This window comes from Desmodus rotundus, chromosome 4, assembly GCF_022682495.2.
Source record: "Desmodus rotundus isolate HL8 chromosome 4, HLdesRot8A.1, whole genome shotgun sequence".
NCBI lineage: Eukaryota > Metazoa > Chordata > Mammalia > Chiroptera > Phyllostomidae > Desmodus > Desmodus rotundus.
In genome coordinates this window covers 124,986,955-125,005,092 of record NC_071390.1, presented here as the reverse complement: position 1 = coordinate 125,005,092, position 18,138 = coordinate 124,986,955, and the positions used below count along the sequence as shown (strand labels likewise).

The window sequence follows — 18,138 nt, the reverse complement described above, 5'->3', positions numbered from 1 at the left end:
CATGCAGGAACCGACCCGTGAACGCATTAATAAGCAGAACAACAAACTGGTGTTTGTGTGTGTCTCTTTGTCTTTCTCCCCTCCCTCTGTCCCTTTCTTTCTTCTCCCTTCCTCTTTCTCTAAAACCAATAAATAAAATGTTTTTAAAGTACCCCCCCAAAAATAATCCATTGGAATGTCCAATCTGCAAAAAATGTGGGATCAAATGTATCACTGTTTTTTTCAAATAAACTCTTATTACTGGCTTTATTACTGTATTTAACTTTAAAAGTTGCCAATGTGTATTTTTTTTGAAATTCCCTTCCTGATGCCAACTTGTGGCTTTTAGGATAGGTGACTTAACAAGGTCCTTTACAGATACACTTTATGGGCTTTTATAGTTAGAACAATGCTTGAGAACTGCTTAATTTTAAATCATCTAAACTCCAAGGAGAGAACCAATTGCTTGCTTCAGAGGTTCTGTTTACAGTGAAAGACTTAAAGTGGAAATGTCAAACTCAAATGCCTGTAGTGGCCACTGAGGTAATAAATGAGAGGAGCAGGGTGGGAGCCATGGCAGGTGTGGAGCACAGTCCTACCTGAGGATTAGGTGACTGCTACTCCACTCTGTCTGTCTGTTGCCCGGAGGGAATGTGGACCTGGTGCCAAATCTTCTAATTTTTCAAAATGTGTCCTATATTTAGAAATTAATTCAGAAAATTTAAACACTATGAGAGTGATCCAAAATAAGTCTTTGGATCTAGTTGCCAGGCTGTTTACAAACATCTTTAATATAATTTTAATGAAGTAACTTATTGTTTTTCCTTGTATTTTACATATAGTCGACAGAGGTACGTTCTTGGAGACACAGCAATGCAGAAGATGGCCAAGTCCTGTGTTTTCTTAAGTGGTATGGGTGGTCTTGGTTTGGAAATTGGTAAGCAGTAATTTTTATTCATAATTTTATTGAACAATATAATTTAAAAATTTAACACCTTCCCCATGTATTACTTCTGTAAAGACAATTAGATCCAAAACATTGATCAGATTTTGTTTTGATTCTTTTGGCAGGACTACTTCACAATACTGTTATATTCTTCCACAAGGAACCAGTAATGACTCTCTTGGTTCTCTTTTTGTGATGCTAATAGCCATTAATGGTCATTCTCTATATTCCTTAATTCATTATGGCAGAGCACACATACAGATATTCATAACAATACACTAAAATTTTAAGAGTGATTATCTCCGTGTGATATGATCATGAAAAATTCTATTTTTTTCTTTATTGTTCATCTGTATCTTCTGAGGGACTTGTATTTCTTAAGTAGTAAAAAAGTTAAAACTATCTAGTCAGAGATGTGACCAGGCTCCTTGAAGACATATCTACTATATATTCCTTTTTCTTTTTTCTTTATAGCCAAGAATCTTGTTCTTGCAGGAATTAAGGTAAGTTAGTAAATGTCCTTGGTAAGAAAGATTACTTGTTATGAAGTCTTTTTTTTTTTTTTTTTTGCTTATCAGTAGTGGTAATGTTTACACTTTGACTTAATTATTGCTTTTTCATTTAGTAGCAAAATTGTTTTAATGCTCTACTTGACTTCTTAAAAAACTTTGTTACAGAAAAATATAAAAACAGTAATTTTGACAAAACTTCATGTATGCATCATGCAGCTACAATTATTACCTCATAGACAAATGTAAATCTGTTTCATGTCTCTCCTTCCCATTCCCTACTATTTCCCAACCACCAAATTCTTTCTGTGCAAGTCTCAGGCACCTATTATATCATCCTTAAATAGTTTAGTGTATAGCTCTAAAAGATAAGGATGCCTTTGAAAATGTAACCATAATATCACTTTCACACCAAAAAAAAAAGTTTCTTAATTTTGTTGTATTAGTTATCTATTGCTGCAAAATAGATTACCCCAAAACTTAGAACTTAAACAACAGCACCTATTTCGATTTCTATGGGTCAGGAATCAGGCACAGCTTAGCTGATCCCTGTCTTTGGGTCTTTCACAAGATTCCAATCAAGATATTAGCAAGGCCTCTTGCCATCTCATGGCCAAGTTAAGGATCTGCTGCCCAAGGTCATTCAGGTAGTTATTGACAGGGTTCAGTGCCACTTCACATTCCACCTCAGTTCTTTGTTGGCTGTTGATCAGACGTCACTCTCAGTTCCTTGCCATGTGGCCCTCTCCATAGGGCAGTTTACATCATCAGAGTAAGCTAGCAAGAAGATAAAAAAGGGAAAGTTCTAGTAAAACAAATCAGTCTTTTGTAACCTAATCTCAGAAGTGACATCCCATCACCTATGCTGTATTCCTTAACAAAGGAATACATTAGGTGATGGGATGTATTCATTAGGTTAAAAAAAAAAAGTAAGTCACTAGGTCTAGCATATATTCAAGGGGAGGGAATTACACAAACTCCTGAATACCAGAAAGTGAGAATTATTGGGGTCATCTTAGAAGTGCGCCTGCCACAATTATCAAATATCTAGTTAGAGCTCAGATTTTCCCAATTATCTTAATGATATTTTTAAAATGATTTTTTGTTGGTTCTAATCAGGATCCAAGTAAAGCCTATATATTAAACTTAGTCTCTTTTAATCTATAGATTTCCCTTCCTTGATTTTTTTATTGCAATTTACTTATTAAAGAAACTGGGTTATTTATCACATGTAATTCTACCTTTGTATTTCCTGTAAACTGGTAATTATAAAGGGGGGGCCCCAAAACCCTGAGATTATCATCTAGAGGGCAGGCCCCTTTGTAGAACAGGCTTCCCCAGGTAGGTGAGTGTTCGAAGAACCCATCTGTATCAGTGTACCAGTGGGCTTCATTGTAAGAGGCTACATTCAGTTTTAGTGAATTTGTTTTTTAACATACTTTAAACACATTTGCCCATTTCATGATGGGTGATTTATGAGCACACCAGGCTGAGTGTTCAGCAGTTTTTGACCAAAATGGCATGACTTCTGTGCCTCACCCTTCCTATGCACCAAATCTTGCTCTGAGCAACTTTTCCTTGTTTACCTGGATGAAAAAAGTCCTCAAAGGGAAACATTTTCCCTATGCGGAAGAGGTGAAACAAAAGAAAAATGGTAGAAGCACTAAAAGGCACTGAAAATTGACGAGTTTAAAAACTATTTTGAGCAGTGGAAAAAATGTCTTGATAGGTGCATTGCATCAAATGGAGAGTACTTTGAAGGTGACTGAAGTTTAAACATGTGAGAACAAATACTTTTTTAATAAATTCCAGTTTTTTTGGGGTCCCCCTCGTATATTGAGATAATCAGATTCATATTTGATTCTTGTGGCACTACTACTTCAGAGGTGATACCGTGTTCTCTCATCAGAAAGTAATAATGTTCGGTTCTTTCTCTTTTTTGTGGTTATTACCTGCTATTAAAGATTATTGTTTAGATTCATTACTTCATTAGGGGCAGTGATACTATAATTCTATCATTTTTAGTTCACTTATTAGCTACAGTAATATTTCAGAAAGTTTTTTATTCATTATGTATTTGGTTCCACTAAAGTATACGTATATGAAAAGTAGGATAAATAATTTGATTTTCCCCCCTTTATTATGTTTTCAGATCAGTGGTTTATTATCACCCCCCAACAGTGGCCAGTGAACATGTGTGTGTGTGTGTGTGTGTGTGTGTGTGTGTGTGTGAACATTCTGATAAACTCATCAATTTAAACATATTTGATATGTTTTGATCCATTGTAGTTGTTACTCGCATTGTTGCCCGAATTGTTTTATTGTTGCTTTTTGGGATCTTCTTCAAATTCTTTTAGTTCAAAGAATACCTCAGTGTTCTTTGTCACTGATTGTAAAAATTTTTCAGTATAACAATTCCAATTTTATTAATAACAATATGATTACTATTGAAAACAGTTTAAGGTTTAGGTGTTTGTTTTTTTTTTTTATCTTTAGAATAGATCCTATCTGGATTAGGCCGAGAAAGTAATAGCTTTTTTTAAGTCACTTTAAATAATTCCTGTGTGTAGTTATACAGCAAGTTCAATAGTTTTGTCTATTTATTTTGCTTTGGATTTTTAGGGATTGCTTTTTAAAATTTAATTTAGTACTACTATTATGTGAGACTTAAATACTTCAAAGTCAAATTTAGAAAACAAAGTATATTCAAGTAAGTGTAGCTTCTCTTTATCCTACTCCCTCATTTTCTTTTTAGGTCACCCCCATTTCTTCCTCTGTTTTTACATATAAGTAACGGTCTTTTGCTGTTACAAATAGTGTTTCAGTTAGTATTCCTACATGTGTTTTTGTATTTTTCCCCACTGTGTCTTTGGGATAGATTTTAAAAAGTGGGTTTGCTATATCAAAGTATAAATGCACACATGTTATTTTGCTAAAGATTGCCAAATTCCTTTCCCCTGAGGTTGTGCCACTTGACATCTCCACCCCTGACGTGTGAGAATGCCCAATTCTCCTCATACTCACCAATAGAGTATATTGTCAGACTTTTGGATTTATGCCACTCTTGCGAATGAGGGTATTTCATTCTTGAGTAAGATTGAACATGCTTAAATATTTTATAGGGCCAAATTTTTTTTTCAGTATAATCCATGTTTATACACTATGCCCCCTTTTTTAAATTAATACTTGTGGCTTATAATACGAGCTACAAAAATGTTTTTTTTAATTTGGTTAACAAATATTTGTTGAAAGATCTAACTTTTAAAGGCTCTGTATTGAGCCTTCTGGGTGGAGGGGAGCAAAAGGGGAAAAATTTGGACAACTGTGATAGTATCAGCAACAAAACAAAATTTAAAATGTTTTAAAAATTAAAGCTCTGTAATTGCAATAGTATAAAATCTAAACTCCTTTTCTTTTTTTTAAAAGTATATTTGATTGATTATGCTATTACAGTTTTCCTAATTTTTCCACCCTTATCCCTCCTCCACCCTGCACCCCCCAACCCTCCCAACATCCCCCCCTATCATGTCCATGGGTTGTACATATAAGTTCTTTGGCTTCTCTGTCTCCTATACTGTTCTTAACCTCCCCCTGTCTATTTTATGCCCTCCAATTAGGCTGCTTATTCCCTGTATCTTTTCCCCCATTCATCCCTTCCCCGTCCCCACTGAAAACCCTCCATGTGATGTCCATTTCTCTGATTCTATTCCTGTTCTAGTTGTTTGCTTAGTTTTTGTTTTCATTGTTATTCTTTCTTTTTTTTTTTTAGGTTCATTTGTTGATAGTTGTGAGTTTGTTGTCATTTTACTGTTCATATTTTTTATCTTAGATAAGTGCCTTTAACATTTCATGTAATAAGGTTTTGGTGATGATGAACTCCTTTAACTTGACCTTATCTGGGATGTACTTTATCTGCCCTTCCATTGTAAATGATAGCTTTGCTGGATACAGTAATCTTGGATGTAGGTCTTTGCCTTTCGTGACTTCAAATAGTTGTTTCCAGCCCCTTCTTACCTGTAAGGTTTCTTTTGAGAAAAGAAAGAGCCTTATGGGCACTCCTTTGTAGGTAACTCTTTCCTTTCCTCTTGCTGCTTTTAAGATTCTCTCTTTGGTAACTTAATGATGGTGTGCCTTAGTGTATTCCTCTCTGGGCCTAACTTCTTTGGGGCTTTCTGGGCTTCCTGGACTTCTTGGAAGTCTATTTCCTTCACCAGATTGGGGAAGTTTACCTTGATTTGTTCAAATAAGTTTTCAGTTTCTTGCTGTTGTTTTTTTCCTTCTGGCACCCCTATAATTCAGATATTGGAATGTTTTAAATTGTCCCAGAGGTTCGAAAGTCTCTCTTTACTTTTTTGAACTCTCGTTTCTTCATTCTGTTCCAGTTGGATGTTTCTTTCTTCCTTTTGTTCCAAATTGTTGCTTTGTGTCCTGGTTTCCTTCCTGTCACTGTTGGTTCCCTGAATATTTTGCTTTATTTCATTTTGGGTATCTTTCATTTGTTCTTTCATTTTTCAAGCTCAATCAGTTCTGTGAGCATTTTAATTACCAGGGCTTTAAATTCTCCATCAGATAGGTTGGCTATCTCTTCATTGCTTAGCTCTCTTTCTGAAGTTTTACTCTGTTCTTTCATTTTGGCCATATTTCTTTGTTCAGGGCACCTGTTAAGTTGTAAGGGGGTAGGTATTCACCCAGGCAGGGCAACCCTCCTTGGTGCGCTGCAGTGCTGCCTGTGAGGGAGGGGCCAGATAGGGAACAGTGCAGCTCCCCTGCTCGTCTCTAGCCTACTTTCCAACAGACTCTCCTGTGAGACTGAGAGTTTCTCCCACCACAGCAACCGCCGTAGTCCGGAGCCAGCTCTGAGTCTCCGTTTCCCCTTAAGTCAGCCCCGCCCTTGCAGCCTGCTGCCTCGCCACAGTCAGACCCGTCCACACAGTCTGCTGCCTCGCTGAGGGTTCTCTCCACTTAACCGGTCTGGTGGTTCTGTTTGACTGTTTCTTTAATTCCGTGGTTGTCAGAGTTCTGTGCAGTTTGATTTTCTGGTGATTCTGGTTGTTTATTGATTTTAGATTGGTTGTTATCCTTTTGGTTGTGCGGGGAAGTGAAGGGTTTCTACCTACACCTCCATCTTGGCCAGAACTCTCCAAGCTACAACATTTTTTCTAGTTAGTTATCTTTCTTTGAACATCGAACATTTGGAAATGTTTGCCTGTGTTGATTTATTAAATTTTTGTATGTTGATTTATACAATAGCCTACTTTTCCTAAATTTAAATTATCTTACTCTTTGAAGTAGTTTCTCCATTAATTTTTCTGAGTTTCCAGATATGTATAGTTATTTAATCTGTAAGTACATCTAATTACATTCTTTCTAATTCTTAAACCTTTAATTACATTCTGTTGTCTAAATACACAGGACAGTATTTTAATGTAATGTAAATAGTAGTGGCAATAGTGAACATCCTTGTCTTATTCTTGAATTTAACAGATGTTTTCTTCTTTTTTGAAGGCACTTACAATTCACGATGTAGAAAAATGCCAAGCATGGGATCTAGGAACCAACTTCTTTCTCTGTGAAAATGATGTTGTTAATAAAATAAACAGGTGAAGATAAGATGTTTTGATGTTTTGTGTGTTTTTTTTAAAGATTTTATTTCTTTATTTTTAGAGGGAAGGGAGGGAGAAAGAGAGGGAGACAGACATCAATGTGTGGTTGCCTCTTATGCATCCCCTACTAGGGATCTAATGGCCTGCAACCCAGGCATGTTCCCTGGCTGGGAATCGAACTGGCGACCCTTTGGTGCACAGGCTCGTGTTCAATCCACTAAGCTACACCAGCCAGGGCTGATGTATTATCATAGGATTTTTTGTTGTTTTCTTGTAATTACTTAGCATGCTATCTGTTTCCAGAATACTAGTTCATGCATAGTTGTTTGACTCATCACTATAAAGTCACACTACTATCAATAAGTAAGTATTAACATATACTTACTCAATTACTTATATTTGTAAAATTTTTAATACGTTCACATTGCTACCTAGGAATGAATATCTTTAAGATTGTTAAAGGAGGCCTTTATTATGGCTGAATCATTAAAAGACTTAAAAGTTGGGTACTTGAAATTATAAGTGTATGCTTTGAGATTGTGTCTTATTAGGAATACAACAGTATGCTCATTCCCAAGATTATGTAGTTATCTACAAATATAAGTAAGTCTCAGCTTCTTTCTTCTTCTAGTTTATTAAATGTCCACTGAAATTTTATAACAGTCAGATTTCTCTGATGTCCAAGTTTGAGAGATTGAGTATATAGAACAAAAGAATACTAAAGGTCTTTTTTTTTTTTTAGGGCTGAAGCTGTTCTTCAACATATTGCAGAACTAAATCCATATGTTCATGTCACATCATCTTCTGTTCCTTTAAATGAAACCACAGATCTTTCCTTCTTAGAAAAATACCAGGTCAGTGATCCATTTTATATTAGATGTTATTGACAGATTTCAGGCCAAGTCATTAAGTATTAATGTGATGTAAGTAATTTAATCTAGTCTATTGAGCAGAACAAAAAATTTCAGGACAAAGGACTTCCTTTAGAATAATATCTTTTAAATGCTTTGTTTTAGGCAAAGGGCCTATGAACCTCTGACAAAACAATTAGTCAGCTGTATTCACAGTAATGTGCATTAAAAAACTACCCAAAACTCAGTGGTTTATAGCAACATGCATTTCTTTCTCTCTTATATATTTGCATGTCAGTTGGAGTTCAGCTGTTCTAGGTTGAACTTGAACTCCAGAGTCTGGGTTCTGCTCCATGTGCCTCTCTTCTGGGACCAGGAGGCTACCTAGGACATGGTCTCACGGCAGTAGCAGAAATGCAAAGGGGCAAGTCCAACCATCCAAGCATATGTCAAGCCTCTGTTTGTGTTACTTCCATTAATAATACATTAGCCAAAGCAAGTCACATGGTCAAGCCTGAAGTCAAGGAGCCAGAGAGTACACTCTTCTCTTCCTAAGGCCATGGGTAAAAGGTGACGTATAATTTGATTACAGAAAAGTAAAAATATGTGGATCTACCTTACATAAACCTGAATAACAAAAATTCTTAGCACTGTGAATGTTCTAAAAATAACTAGATTGATCCTGAATTTCCCCGTTTTTAAATTATGATGTTACCAAGTGTCTAGGAAAACACACTCCTGTGTTTCTCCTCTACTCTCAATACTTCATTCAGGCTCTGGTGTGACCATATGTGTGTCTATTTTTCCCCTACAACAAACAATTCTACAACAGGGACACGTAGCTTGGTGTCCTGCAATTTAATTCAGTTCTGTTAAATAAAATTCAACTGAGTAAATTTGAAGATTGATCTAGTTGGCTTTATTAAATGATTCATGAATTGGACAGCATCCCATCTTGGAACTAGGAGAATGGTCTGAAGGGTCATACAAAATGGAAGGTTTTCATAGGAAAAAGTGTGGGGCAAGAAAACTATTAGCAAAAGAAAAGTAGTGTTAAGATGAAGTTGAAGTTAGGACAGAGAAAGAGAATAGATTCTATGTGAAACTACTGAAGCCAGTATACCTTTTTATTTTTTTAATTATATGAGCCAATAAAGTGCCTACAAGGTTTAAAAAAGAAAAAAAAGATTATTGTCAGACCTGGACATCTTTTCTTTGGGGGAAGAGAAGGGAAGGGTTTGTATAATACAGATTTCCTCTTTCAGTGGGGGAATGGAGAGGCCCCACTTGACAGATTACGTTTCTGGTGCTGGTTGATTAAGATTATGTTCCTGGGAGTGGTGGAAACTGCAGTTAGATCAGGTATTAATTCTAGGTTTGGTATCATGGGCTTTTAGCACAATTGACACCATTTTGGGCTTGCGTTTTTTCTCTTTAACAGTTCTGAAACTTCCTGGAGAAGATAGTGTCAGATCCCATAGGGTAAAGGCTCAGTCCCACAAGAACACTCCCCCTTACCCTTTCCAATGCCAATCAGAAGTCCAGGTCGTTATCTATGCTTTTGAGGACTAGCTATAAGTCAGAGGTTCCAACAACCACCCCCTTTCTCCGACTCTGGTTCAGTTAACTTGCCAACATTGCTCAAAGAATTAAGGAAAATAGTCTACTTACTAAAGTTATAAAAAGCCATAACTCAGGAACAACCAGGTGGCAGACATGCATAGGGCAAGGTATGGGGAAGGGGATACAGAGCTTCCATGTCCTCTAGGTATGTCACCTTCCCAGTACCTCCACATGTTCAGCTGAAAAGCACTGTGATCCACTATTTCAGGGATTTTTATGGAGGCTTCATTGTACAAACATGAATGATTAAATCATTGCCCATTAGTGATTAATCTCCAGCCCCTCTCTCCTACAAAGAGGTCTGGCAGATAGGACTTGAAAGTTCTGTCCCTGGCAACCAGCCCCCATCCTTAGGGGCTTCTGAAGTCACCTCAATAACTTCAACTCAAGTGTAGCTGAAAAGGACATATTGTGAATAACAAAAGATGTTTGTGGTCCTGGCTGGGTAGCTTGGTTGGTTGTTGGTTAGAGCATTGTCCTGATACTCCCAGGTTGCCGGTCAATCTCAGGTCAGGGCATACACAAGAAGTAACCAATGAATGCATAAGTTAAGTGGAACAACAAATTGATGTTTGTCTCTTTGACTCTGCTCCCCATTTCCCACTCTTTCTAAAAGCAATAAAATAGGAAAATTTTAAAAAGACATTGGTTTCACCTTTATCGCGCTGCACCTATTTCAAGATGTGGGGCAAAATAAGCCCCTGTAGCTCTTACATAGGAAATTTAGGAGCTATGTGCCAGGAATCTTGGATGATGATTAAAATATGTATTTCTTATTATAATCACAATGTTATATCAAATCCATCCTGCTACAAGGATGCTTAATAAACTTCCTTCAATAGAATTGCCTAATAAACTACCTTTTAAATGACCATCTGAGCTTAAAAATAATATAAGGGAACTGTTCAGAGACCAAAAAGGAATAGGTAGCTGAAAGGAGACGAGTGAATTGTTGTCTGGTCACTTTCAGGGATAGCAGTTGCCTGTCTCAGTAACCACATACCATAGGAATTAATGGTAATGCAGAAACAGAAGATACAAAATAGGTCTGTATGAGATAGCGGATGAAATTGAGACCTACTCTCTTTTTTTTTAAGCTGAAACTTCAGAAAGCTACACCCTCAGAAAACGGGTGGATGAGAACGATCTTTGCCCATCAGAACTATAGGCTTGTCTGTTTCCTCAAGTGCTTGATGAAAAATAAAAATCTTCCCTGGGAATTCATAACCATGGGCCTACCCTCCCACAAGTTTGGAGACCAACGTTCTAAACGTTTGCTGTAAAATTCCCCAAACTGAGAACTTCATGTAAAAAGTATTACAGCACTAAGTTGATGATATCCCAGAATAGCACACAAAAATCAAAACTAAATAGATCTAGAGGCATATGCCCTCAACCAGGCCACAGTATCTTCCAATTTTAAACCCCTTTGAAGATGAATTCACAGTACAGAACAACAAGACAGTAAAAAGCACTTCAGCATGATCAAGAGGCAGTGGATGTAACAAATGAGAACTAAACCTCCAGGAATTTTAAATAATAGAATTATTAAATAGACACTGTAAAATATAGATGTTCAAACTAAATAAATCTTAAAAGAAGTGATTAAGAAAACATTAAAATAAGATACTGTTGAAAACACTCAGGCAGATGTGATTAAAGAACCAAATTAGAAATGAAAGTATAGTCTTAAAAATTAAACCTCAGTGAAAAGGTTAAACTGTGGATAGATACAGCAGGATTGGAAATTTGTGAATTGAAAGACAGAAGTAAGGAGATTATTAAGATTACTGTACCCAGAATTAACAAAATTTGAAAAAAGTAAAAGAAATAAGAGCTTGACTGAAAAGGCCAGTTCATGAGATTGGATTTCTAAAAGGAGAACATTAGGAAAAGACAACATTCAAGTAAATTCTTGTTGAGAATTTTGTGGCATTGATGAAACAAATTAGATTCAATACATACTTGGTTAGAACTTGATTTTATCCTATTTACAAGCTCAGTCAACCCATTATTACTTGATGGAATGCCCGCAAAATACATGAGATTCTTGGGTTACAGACTTACGGACTTTACTATTCAGAGCGTGGTAAGAAGTATAGGCACTGATTTGCCTTGTTTCCCTTTTGCCTTCCCCCAGATCCCACTAGTGAACTGCAGAGGGCACATATAGTGGGTTCCTTTAGGGAACCGGGAGACTGAGCCTGGACTTACTGTTTTATTGCAAGCAGTCAACAAGCTTGTTTCTTTTTCCCAGAGGGAGACTCTACCTCAGTTCCTTACGTTGCGTGAGACAAATACTATCCTGAGAAACAGTGCAAGTAAAAAATGTTCAGAACCTTGCATTTATGGTATACCTGATGAGATGTATAAAAAGTAAGAGACCCATGGAGAAATATCTCCTTGCAGGAAGCACTCCATATACTGAGCTAGATAAATAAAACTAAATTAATACCTGGATATTTGTAGTAAAACCAAGTTATACAAGTCATAAAAACCAACAGCAAGGAAAGCTCTGGACTAAGAGTCTAGCTCTGCTTTTGCCACTTGATAGTCAAATGACCCTAAGAACATATTTGACCTTTATCAGTCTAACTTATGATAAGATCTGATTATAGACCTTTCTCTGCTTATCCCACAGGGTAATGAAAAAAAAAGTAAGCATTGAAAATTATATTTTGGTATTGTTGCTAATGAAACTGTGATAAAGCAATAGTAGTGATATTGTGAATCTGTGGAATCTCTGAAGTAAAACAAAGCTAAGCCAACTAATATATCTCTTTAAAAGTGTTATTATTACCCCTTTAAGCTAGCATTAAATTAGTATTCTGGTGACTAGGTTAGTATTTTTATGGCAGTAACAGACAAAAAATCTCCAGCCATTTGGAGTGCATAAATCCTACATAGGAAATTAAGGTTTGCTTCTAATTGTGAAGTCTCTGATGATAATTGAATTTAATGTAAGTTTTCCCCTCTCTATGTTATTTTTACTTTTGTTGCTCCAGACCTCTGAAAATATTAACCTTAGAAAGGAATACAATAGGAGTAATTTTTTACAAGAAAAACAGTGTATTAGAAGTTGTACATTACCAAAGTAATTGTATATTCTCTAGTCTTTAATTTCTTGTCTTTTTTCTCAACAGTGTGTAGTACTGACTGAGATCAAACTTCCATTGCAGAAGAAAATCAACAACTTTTGCCGTTCTCAGTGCCCTCCTATTAAGGTAATAGGGTCACTTAATACTGACATGTAGTTAACCAAAGGAAGAATACTTTCACTATCAGTGAAAGCCAGAAGAATCTCTGGCTTTTCAGTGGGTTATATAAGAAGCTCCTTTTATATGACGACAATCACGATAATATTTTTCTGTTTAATTTTGGTGTCAATTTTGTTATATTTTTAAAACCAAGATCTAAATTTGGTTTATGGGCAGATTGCCAAAGCTAAAGAGGAATGAAGTCTAGAAATAGAAAGGACAATAAATATTGAATTCATCATCTAACTTTAAATACGGTACTATCGTGGTTTTTAAGAGGTTCCTTGGTTCTTTTAACAGATACTCATTGAGTATATACAGTTCTAGACACTAGGAATACATTAGTGAAAGGACATATAATTTTTCCTACTTGTAAAAAGTACCTTCTAATAGGGATGATATACTTACAGGGGTGTTCAGCCGTTGGTGTCTCTGGGCCACATTGGAAGAAGAGTTGTCTTGAGCCACACATGAAATATACAAACACTAACACAAACTGATGAGTAAAAAAAAGGTTTTAAGTAAAATTGTGATTTTGTGTTGGGCCCACAGGCGACGGGTTAGACACCCTGAAACAAGCAAATAAATACATAGTTTTATATCCTGTGAAGAAAACTAGGTAAAGAATAGAGTATAATTTTGTCATGCTGTTAGGACAGGGGCCAGTTTCTTAGATTCCATGTCAGGGAAAGTCCTCTCTGAGGAGAAGGTACTTGAATTGAGCCCTGAATAATGAGAAAGAGCCAGCTGTGGTACACATCTGCATTCAAAGCGGTGAGAAATGCAAGCGTAAAGAACTGCAAGTACAAAAATTGACTTGGTGTGTTTGAGGAACAGCAGAAGGAAGCAGAACCAGAATGGGAGTTTGGGTAAAAAGAGAGTAGGAGTAAAAGACACCATACTAGATTGGAGAAGCAGTTAGAAGACCATATTCTTATAGATTAGAGTTGAGTATGTTTGAATTTTAAGACCATGAGTTTTGATTTAATACAGACTTTTAAAAGATCACTCTGGGTTTGCTATATGGAGAATAGACTATAGCAGTAGTTTTTAAAGTGTGGTCCAAGGACACTGAGGGTTCCTGACACTCTTTCGTGGGATCTTCAGGTGTCAAAACTATTTTCATAATATTACTAAAATGTTATTCGCCTTTTTCATTCTGATTCTTTTATGTGACAGTGGAGTTTCTGGTCTTTGATGTGTGGTGATACCATTGTTCTGGCAGCTAATGTGGAGTGTGTGTGTATTCTTATGTTTTAAATGTTTCTCAATTTTAATTTCTTATATAATAAATATCAATAGGTATAACCCATATGAATAAAAGTTCTTGGGGTCCTCAGTAATCTTTAAGAACATGAAATGGTCATGAAACCAAAAAGAAAGAGAACTGTTGAGTTATAAGAGTAGAATAGAGGTAGCTAGGCCAGTCAGGAGCTCATGCAGTAATCCAGGTGCAAGATACACCTGGATTCAAGAGAGGTGTGAATAGGGATTGTGAGAAGTTGTTGAATTTTAGGTATCTTTGGTTTAAAAAAAAAAGGCTACAGAACTTGAGAATGGATCCATGTGAGCTATGACGGAGAGAATGCTCAAGAATAACTCCTAGCTTTTGGTCCAGATTAATTAGATAAGTAGTAGTAACACTGGGAATACTGGAAAGGAATTTAGAAGAGAAAACTCAAAATTCTTCCCCTACAATTGAATACACGTTACTAACTCCACCTCTTTTGTGGGGTCATTTGTTTCTTTGGAAAAGGCTGTTTGTCCCTTTGAGATGGGCCTAAGACATAATCATTAACGTATTAAATGGATGTGCTGAAATTTTTTGGATTGGGGTATTACATAGCATATTCACACATTGTAGAATGTTTGTGGTCTGATTCACAATTTAAATTAAGTAGATGAGTAAGACATAGAATGCTCAGTAAACTTATAACAGGCCACAGAAGTTTTACAACATAATTATGGTAGTTTATAAACTAAAATCCTTGTTTCTGTTGTTGATACATTATTAAAGTTGTTTTGAAAAGGAAGAAATTGTCCCTCAAGTTTGAGCTTTTAAACTTAAAAAAAAAGTTCCGCTCAATTTTATGTCTCATAAACATTGTGATATGGACCTATTTTTATAGTAAAGGCAGTACATGGTCAAGTAAGAGATAGTATCAATAACTAAAAATAACTAAACACGAAAACAATTTCTTTACAGATTTAGAATGGAGAAGAGTGTATGTCTAATAAAAATCACTTCCAATAACACATTTATAATTCAGTTTAAGAATCTGATTTTCACCTTTCATGATGTTGGTGTACACACTCAGTTCCTCAGCCCCTTTCTGCTGACTCCACTCTCAGCTTTTACTTTGCTCTGTTTTCCGCTAACTACACTGCTTTTGGTGAATAGACACTTCATTCTTTTATGAAATACAAAGTAAAACTTCACTGCCATGCCATTAAACCAAGGTATCTGTTTCTTACATGTTGTGCTTGACTTCTAGGGCAAGGTAGGAATTTTATTTAAAAATCATAGACTGTGTACTGATGATGTACTGATGTTGCCTGTAATTTTGTAACATTAGATACCTAGTTCCAAATACTAAAATCCTTGATTCCTAAACCAATTTACAGACAGATAATTTATCCTATTCATGTTTTACTCTATACCCCCAATCACACAATTATAAGTGAAAATGTCTAAAGGACTTAGGATAGTTGGGCCGAGTGTTTTTTCTTTATGTAAATGAATAAGCTTAAACTTGTTTTTATCATTTTACAGTTCATCAGTGCAGATGTACATGGAATTTGGTCACAGCTCTTTTGTGATTTTGGTGATGAATTTGAAGTTTTAGACACAACAGGAGAAGAACCAAAAGAAATCTTCATTTCAAATATAACGCAAGTATGATTATATACATATGTTATTGTATATGTATAGGATTGATTTTTAAAGTTGATGTGAATGTAATTTTTAAAAGGTGGCATTAAAAAATACTTGAATATGCACTATTTTTCAGTTGTTTTACAAGATTTTAAGGGAATTAATGAGGGAATATTTTGTTGATTTCTTGATTGCCTTATATTGAAGCTAAATTTAAGTTAGACTATTAAAAGAGTATTCCTGATTTCTTCTAACATTTTGGTAGATCAGTAGTTGCTTATGTTATAAATTTTAATTTTAATTTTCTGTCATGTTACTATGGGGCATAAACTGTGGTTCAGTGTTTGCTGAATTGTTTATTGTGTCAAATCATAGATGTAGTATCAGATCATAGATGTCCTGTGTCATAAGTTACCTGGCCCAACACTGGTTCCAGGAAGATGCACACTGAAGTCATCATACACAAAAGCTATTACACGTCTAAAACATTATTTGGAGGAGGAAAAGTGTTTTAAGAATTAATCTTCAAATCAAAAAGTCTTTGACATCAGGTCAGCTTAATTTTTTATTCCCTAAACAAAAATTGGAAAAATCATTATGATCCACTTACACTCTTTCTTTTTGCCTAAATCATTAACTTTAATTGCACTTTTTATAATCAATTTACATTAGGTGCTCAAAAGAAGCCAATCTAAGTGATTGACATTATATACTTAATAGTATTTGTGCTTCACTCTCTATGCTTTATTTTTAAATCCAATGTAATTTTGCCTTTATTTAAGGATAATTCATTTTAAAATTCTGCGTGTCTCTCTGCCTACAGAATGGTTTATTATTCAACCTTTTACTTTCTGTAGTTGTTTTTAGTTTGTCGCTGAGAATATCATACAGTTAGAATAAGCTCCAAGGGAGAGCATGGATCATTATATCGCACTGGAGTTTTCTTTTGTTGAATACTGTGGAAAATATGGAAGTTATCCATAAAGGTTTAGAAAATTTCATAAATGTACCCATTTAACTTATCTGCAAGGAATTGTTTCTCCTTAATAAATTCCTTTTGAATTCTATTCTTGAGATATTAGCAACCCCACATTACATTAATTTTATCTGCATGTTTGTGATCATAATTTTACTCTTATCTAAATCATTAGGCAGCAAGAGAACTTTTAGAATCTACATAATTTTGAAAGAGAGAATGATAATTACATTACATTTCATGTAGATTAAATTATTATCACCTTAGTCACGCAGTGTATGGGATTATATGCAATTAGGAGATATCTGGGCCTTTGACCTATCTCATTCATACTCTTTGGTGAGATACGCTAATGCTAATTTGTTTCTATTTTTATCCTGAGAAACTGGCTGGGCTAAACGTATTTCTTTGCCTTAAAGTGTTGGGCAAACTTTAAACTACTAGTTTCCCAATTTTAAATCTCCATCCTCCTTTCTTACTTTTCTTGAATCTTCAAAGTTAGACACTCTCATCTTTTATGCACAGTTTCTTATATCGACTTTAAAAGTTACATTCAGTAACTTTGAGGGGTTTTTTTTAATAAGTCCAAGGATCTTTGAATCTATGAAATATTTGAAATCCTTTGTGGAATCTCTTTTCTCCCCAAGCATAGAAATTATATTTTAAACATACATAATAAAATAATAAGTTGATCACTGTTTTGTGACAGTTCTTTAAAGGCTGGCTTTTACAAAGGAAGGAGAAGAATGGGTTGGAATTTTGAGGTGTTTTGAGAATTTTGTGATTACATGGTACTTTTTACAAGAGATTTGGAATTTGTATGAAAAAGTAATATTTGAACTTGTTTGTTAGTAGATTACTCTTATTTTTAGGCTAATCCTGGCATTGTAACTTGCCTTGAAAATCATCCTCACAAACTTGAGACAGGGCAATTCTTAAAATTTCGAGAAATTAATGGAATGACAGGCTTAAATGGATCTATACAACAAATAACTGGTAAGTTGATATGTTTCATTAATTCATTTATGCTTACTCATTATTCTGCACATTTATAGTTCAGACACTATACTTAGTGTTGAGAACACAATATCAGCTCACACAGACATGATCCAGTTCTTGGCCTTAAAACATTCAATCTAAGGGAGGAGATGTTAACATTAAGCAGTGATGGTATGATAGGCATTCTGGAAACTCTAAACTTAGCAAGGAAACCCACCCTTTTGGGCCTCAGTAGTACAGACAAGGTGTCTTGATTAAAATTTGAAGGTTGCATTGATTGGCTTAGGAAGGTGGCGAAAAGATATTGTATGCAGAGAGAAACAGTAAGAGGCAAGACAGAATTCATGGAACTGAAAGGTAGACTGTGGCAGACTGGCAGTGGGAGTTGAAATAGCAAGACTCTTAAGACATTAAGGAGGAAACTTTATACATCATATATCTCATGGTAGGTGAGCCAAAATTCACTTAAGGAATACAAGAAAGGGAGCAGGTTTTGGAGAAAAGATAATGAGCACAGTTT

The 18,138-nt window shown here is 35.4% G+C and overlaps 1 protein-coding gene across 1 annotated transcript in view; it reads left to right on the top strand.

Annotated features, from left to right (window-relative positions):
* Positions 1 to 18,138, top strand: part of UBA6 (ubiquitin like modifier activating enzyme 6) — a 72,238-nt gene that overhangs the window by 16,725 nt on the left and 37,375 nt on the right. The window contains exons 3-9 of the mRNA XM_024579744.4: positions 822 to 916; positions 1,400 to 1,428; positions 6,940 to 7,034; positions 7,780 to 7,891; positions 12,655 to 12,735; positions 15,542 to 15,664; positions 17,492 to 17,615. Coding sequence (XP_024435512.1) covers positions 822 to 916; positions 1,400 to 1,428; positions 6,940 to 7,034; positions 7,780 to 7,891; positions 12,655 to 12,735; positions 15,542 to 15,664; positions 17,492 to 17,615 — 659 coding nt within the window. The remainder of the gene's footprint in view (positions 1 to 821; positions 917 to 1,399; positions 1,429 to 6,939; positions 7,035 to 7,779; positions 7,892 to 12,654; positions 12,736 to 15,541; positions 15,665 to 17,491; positions 17,616 to 18,138) is intronic.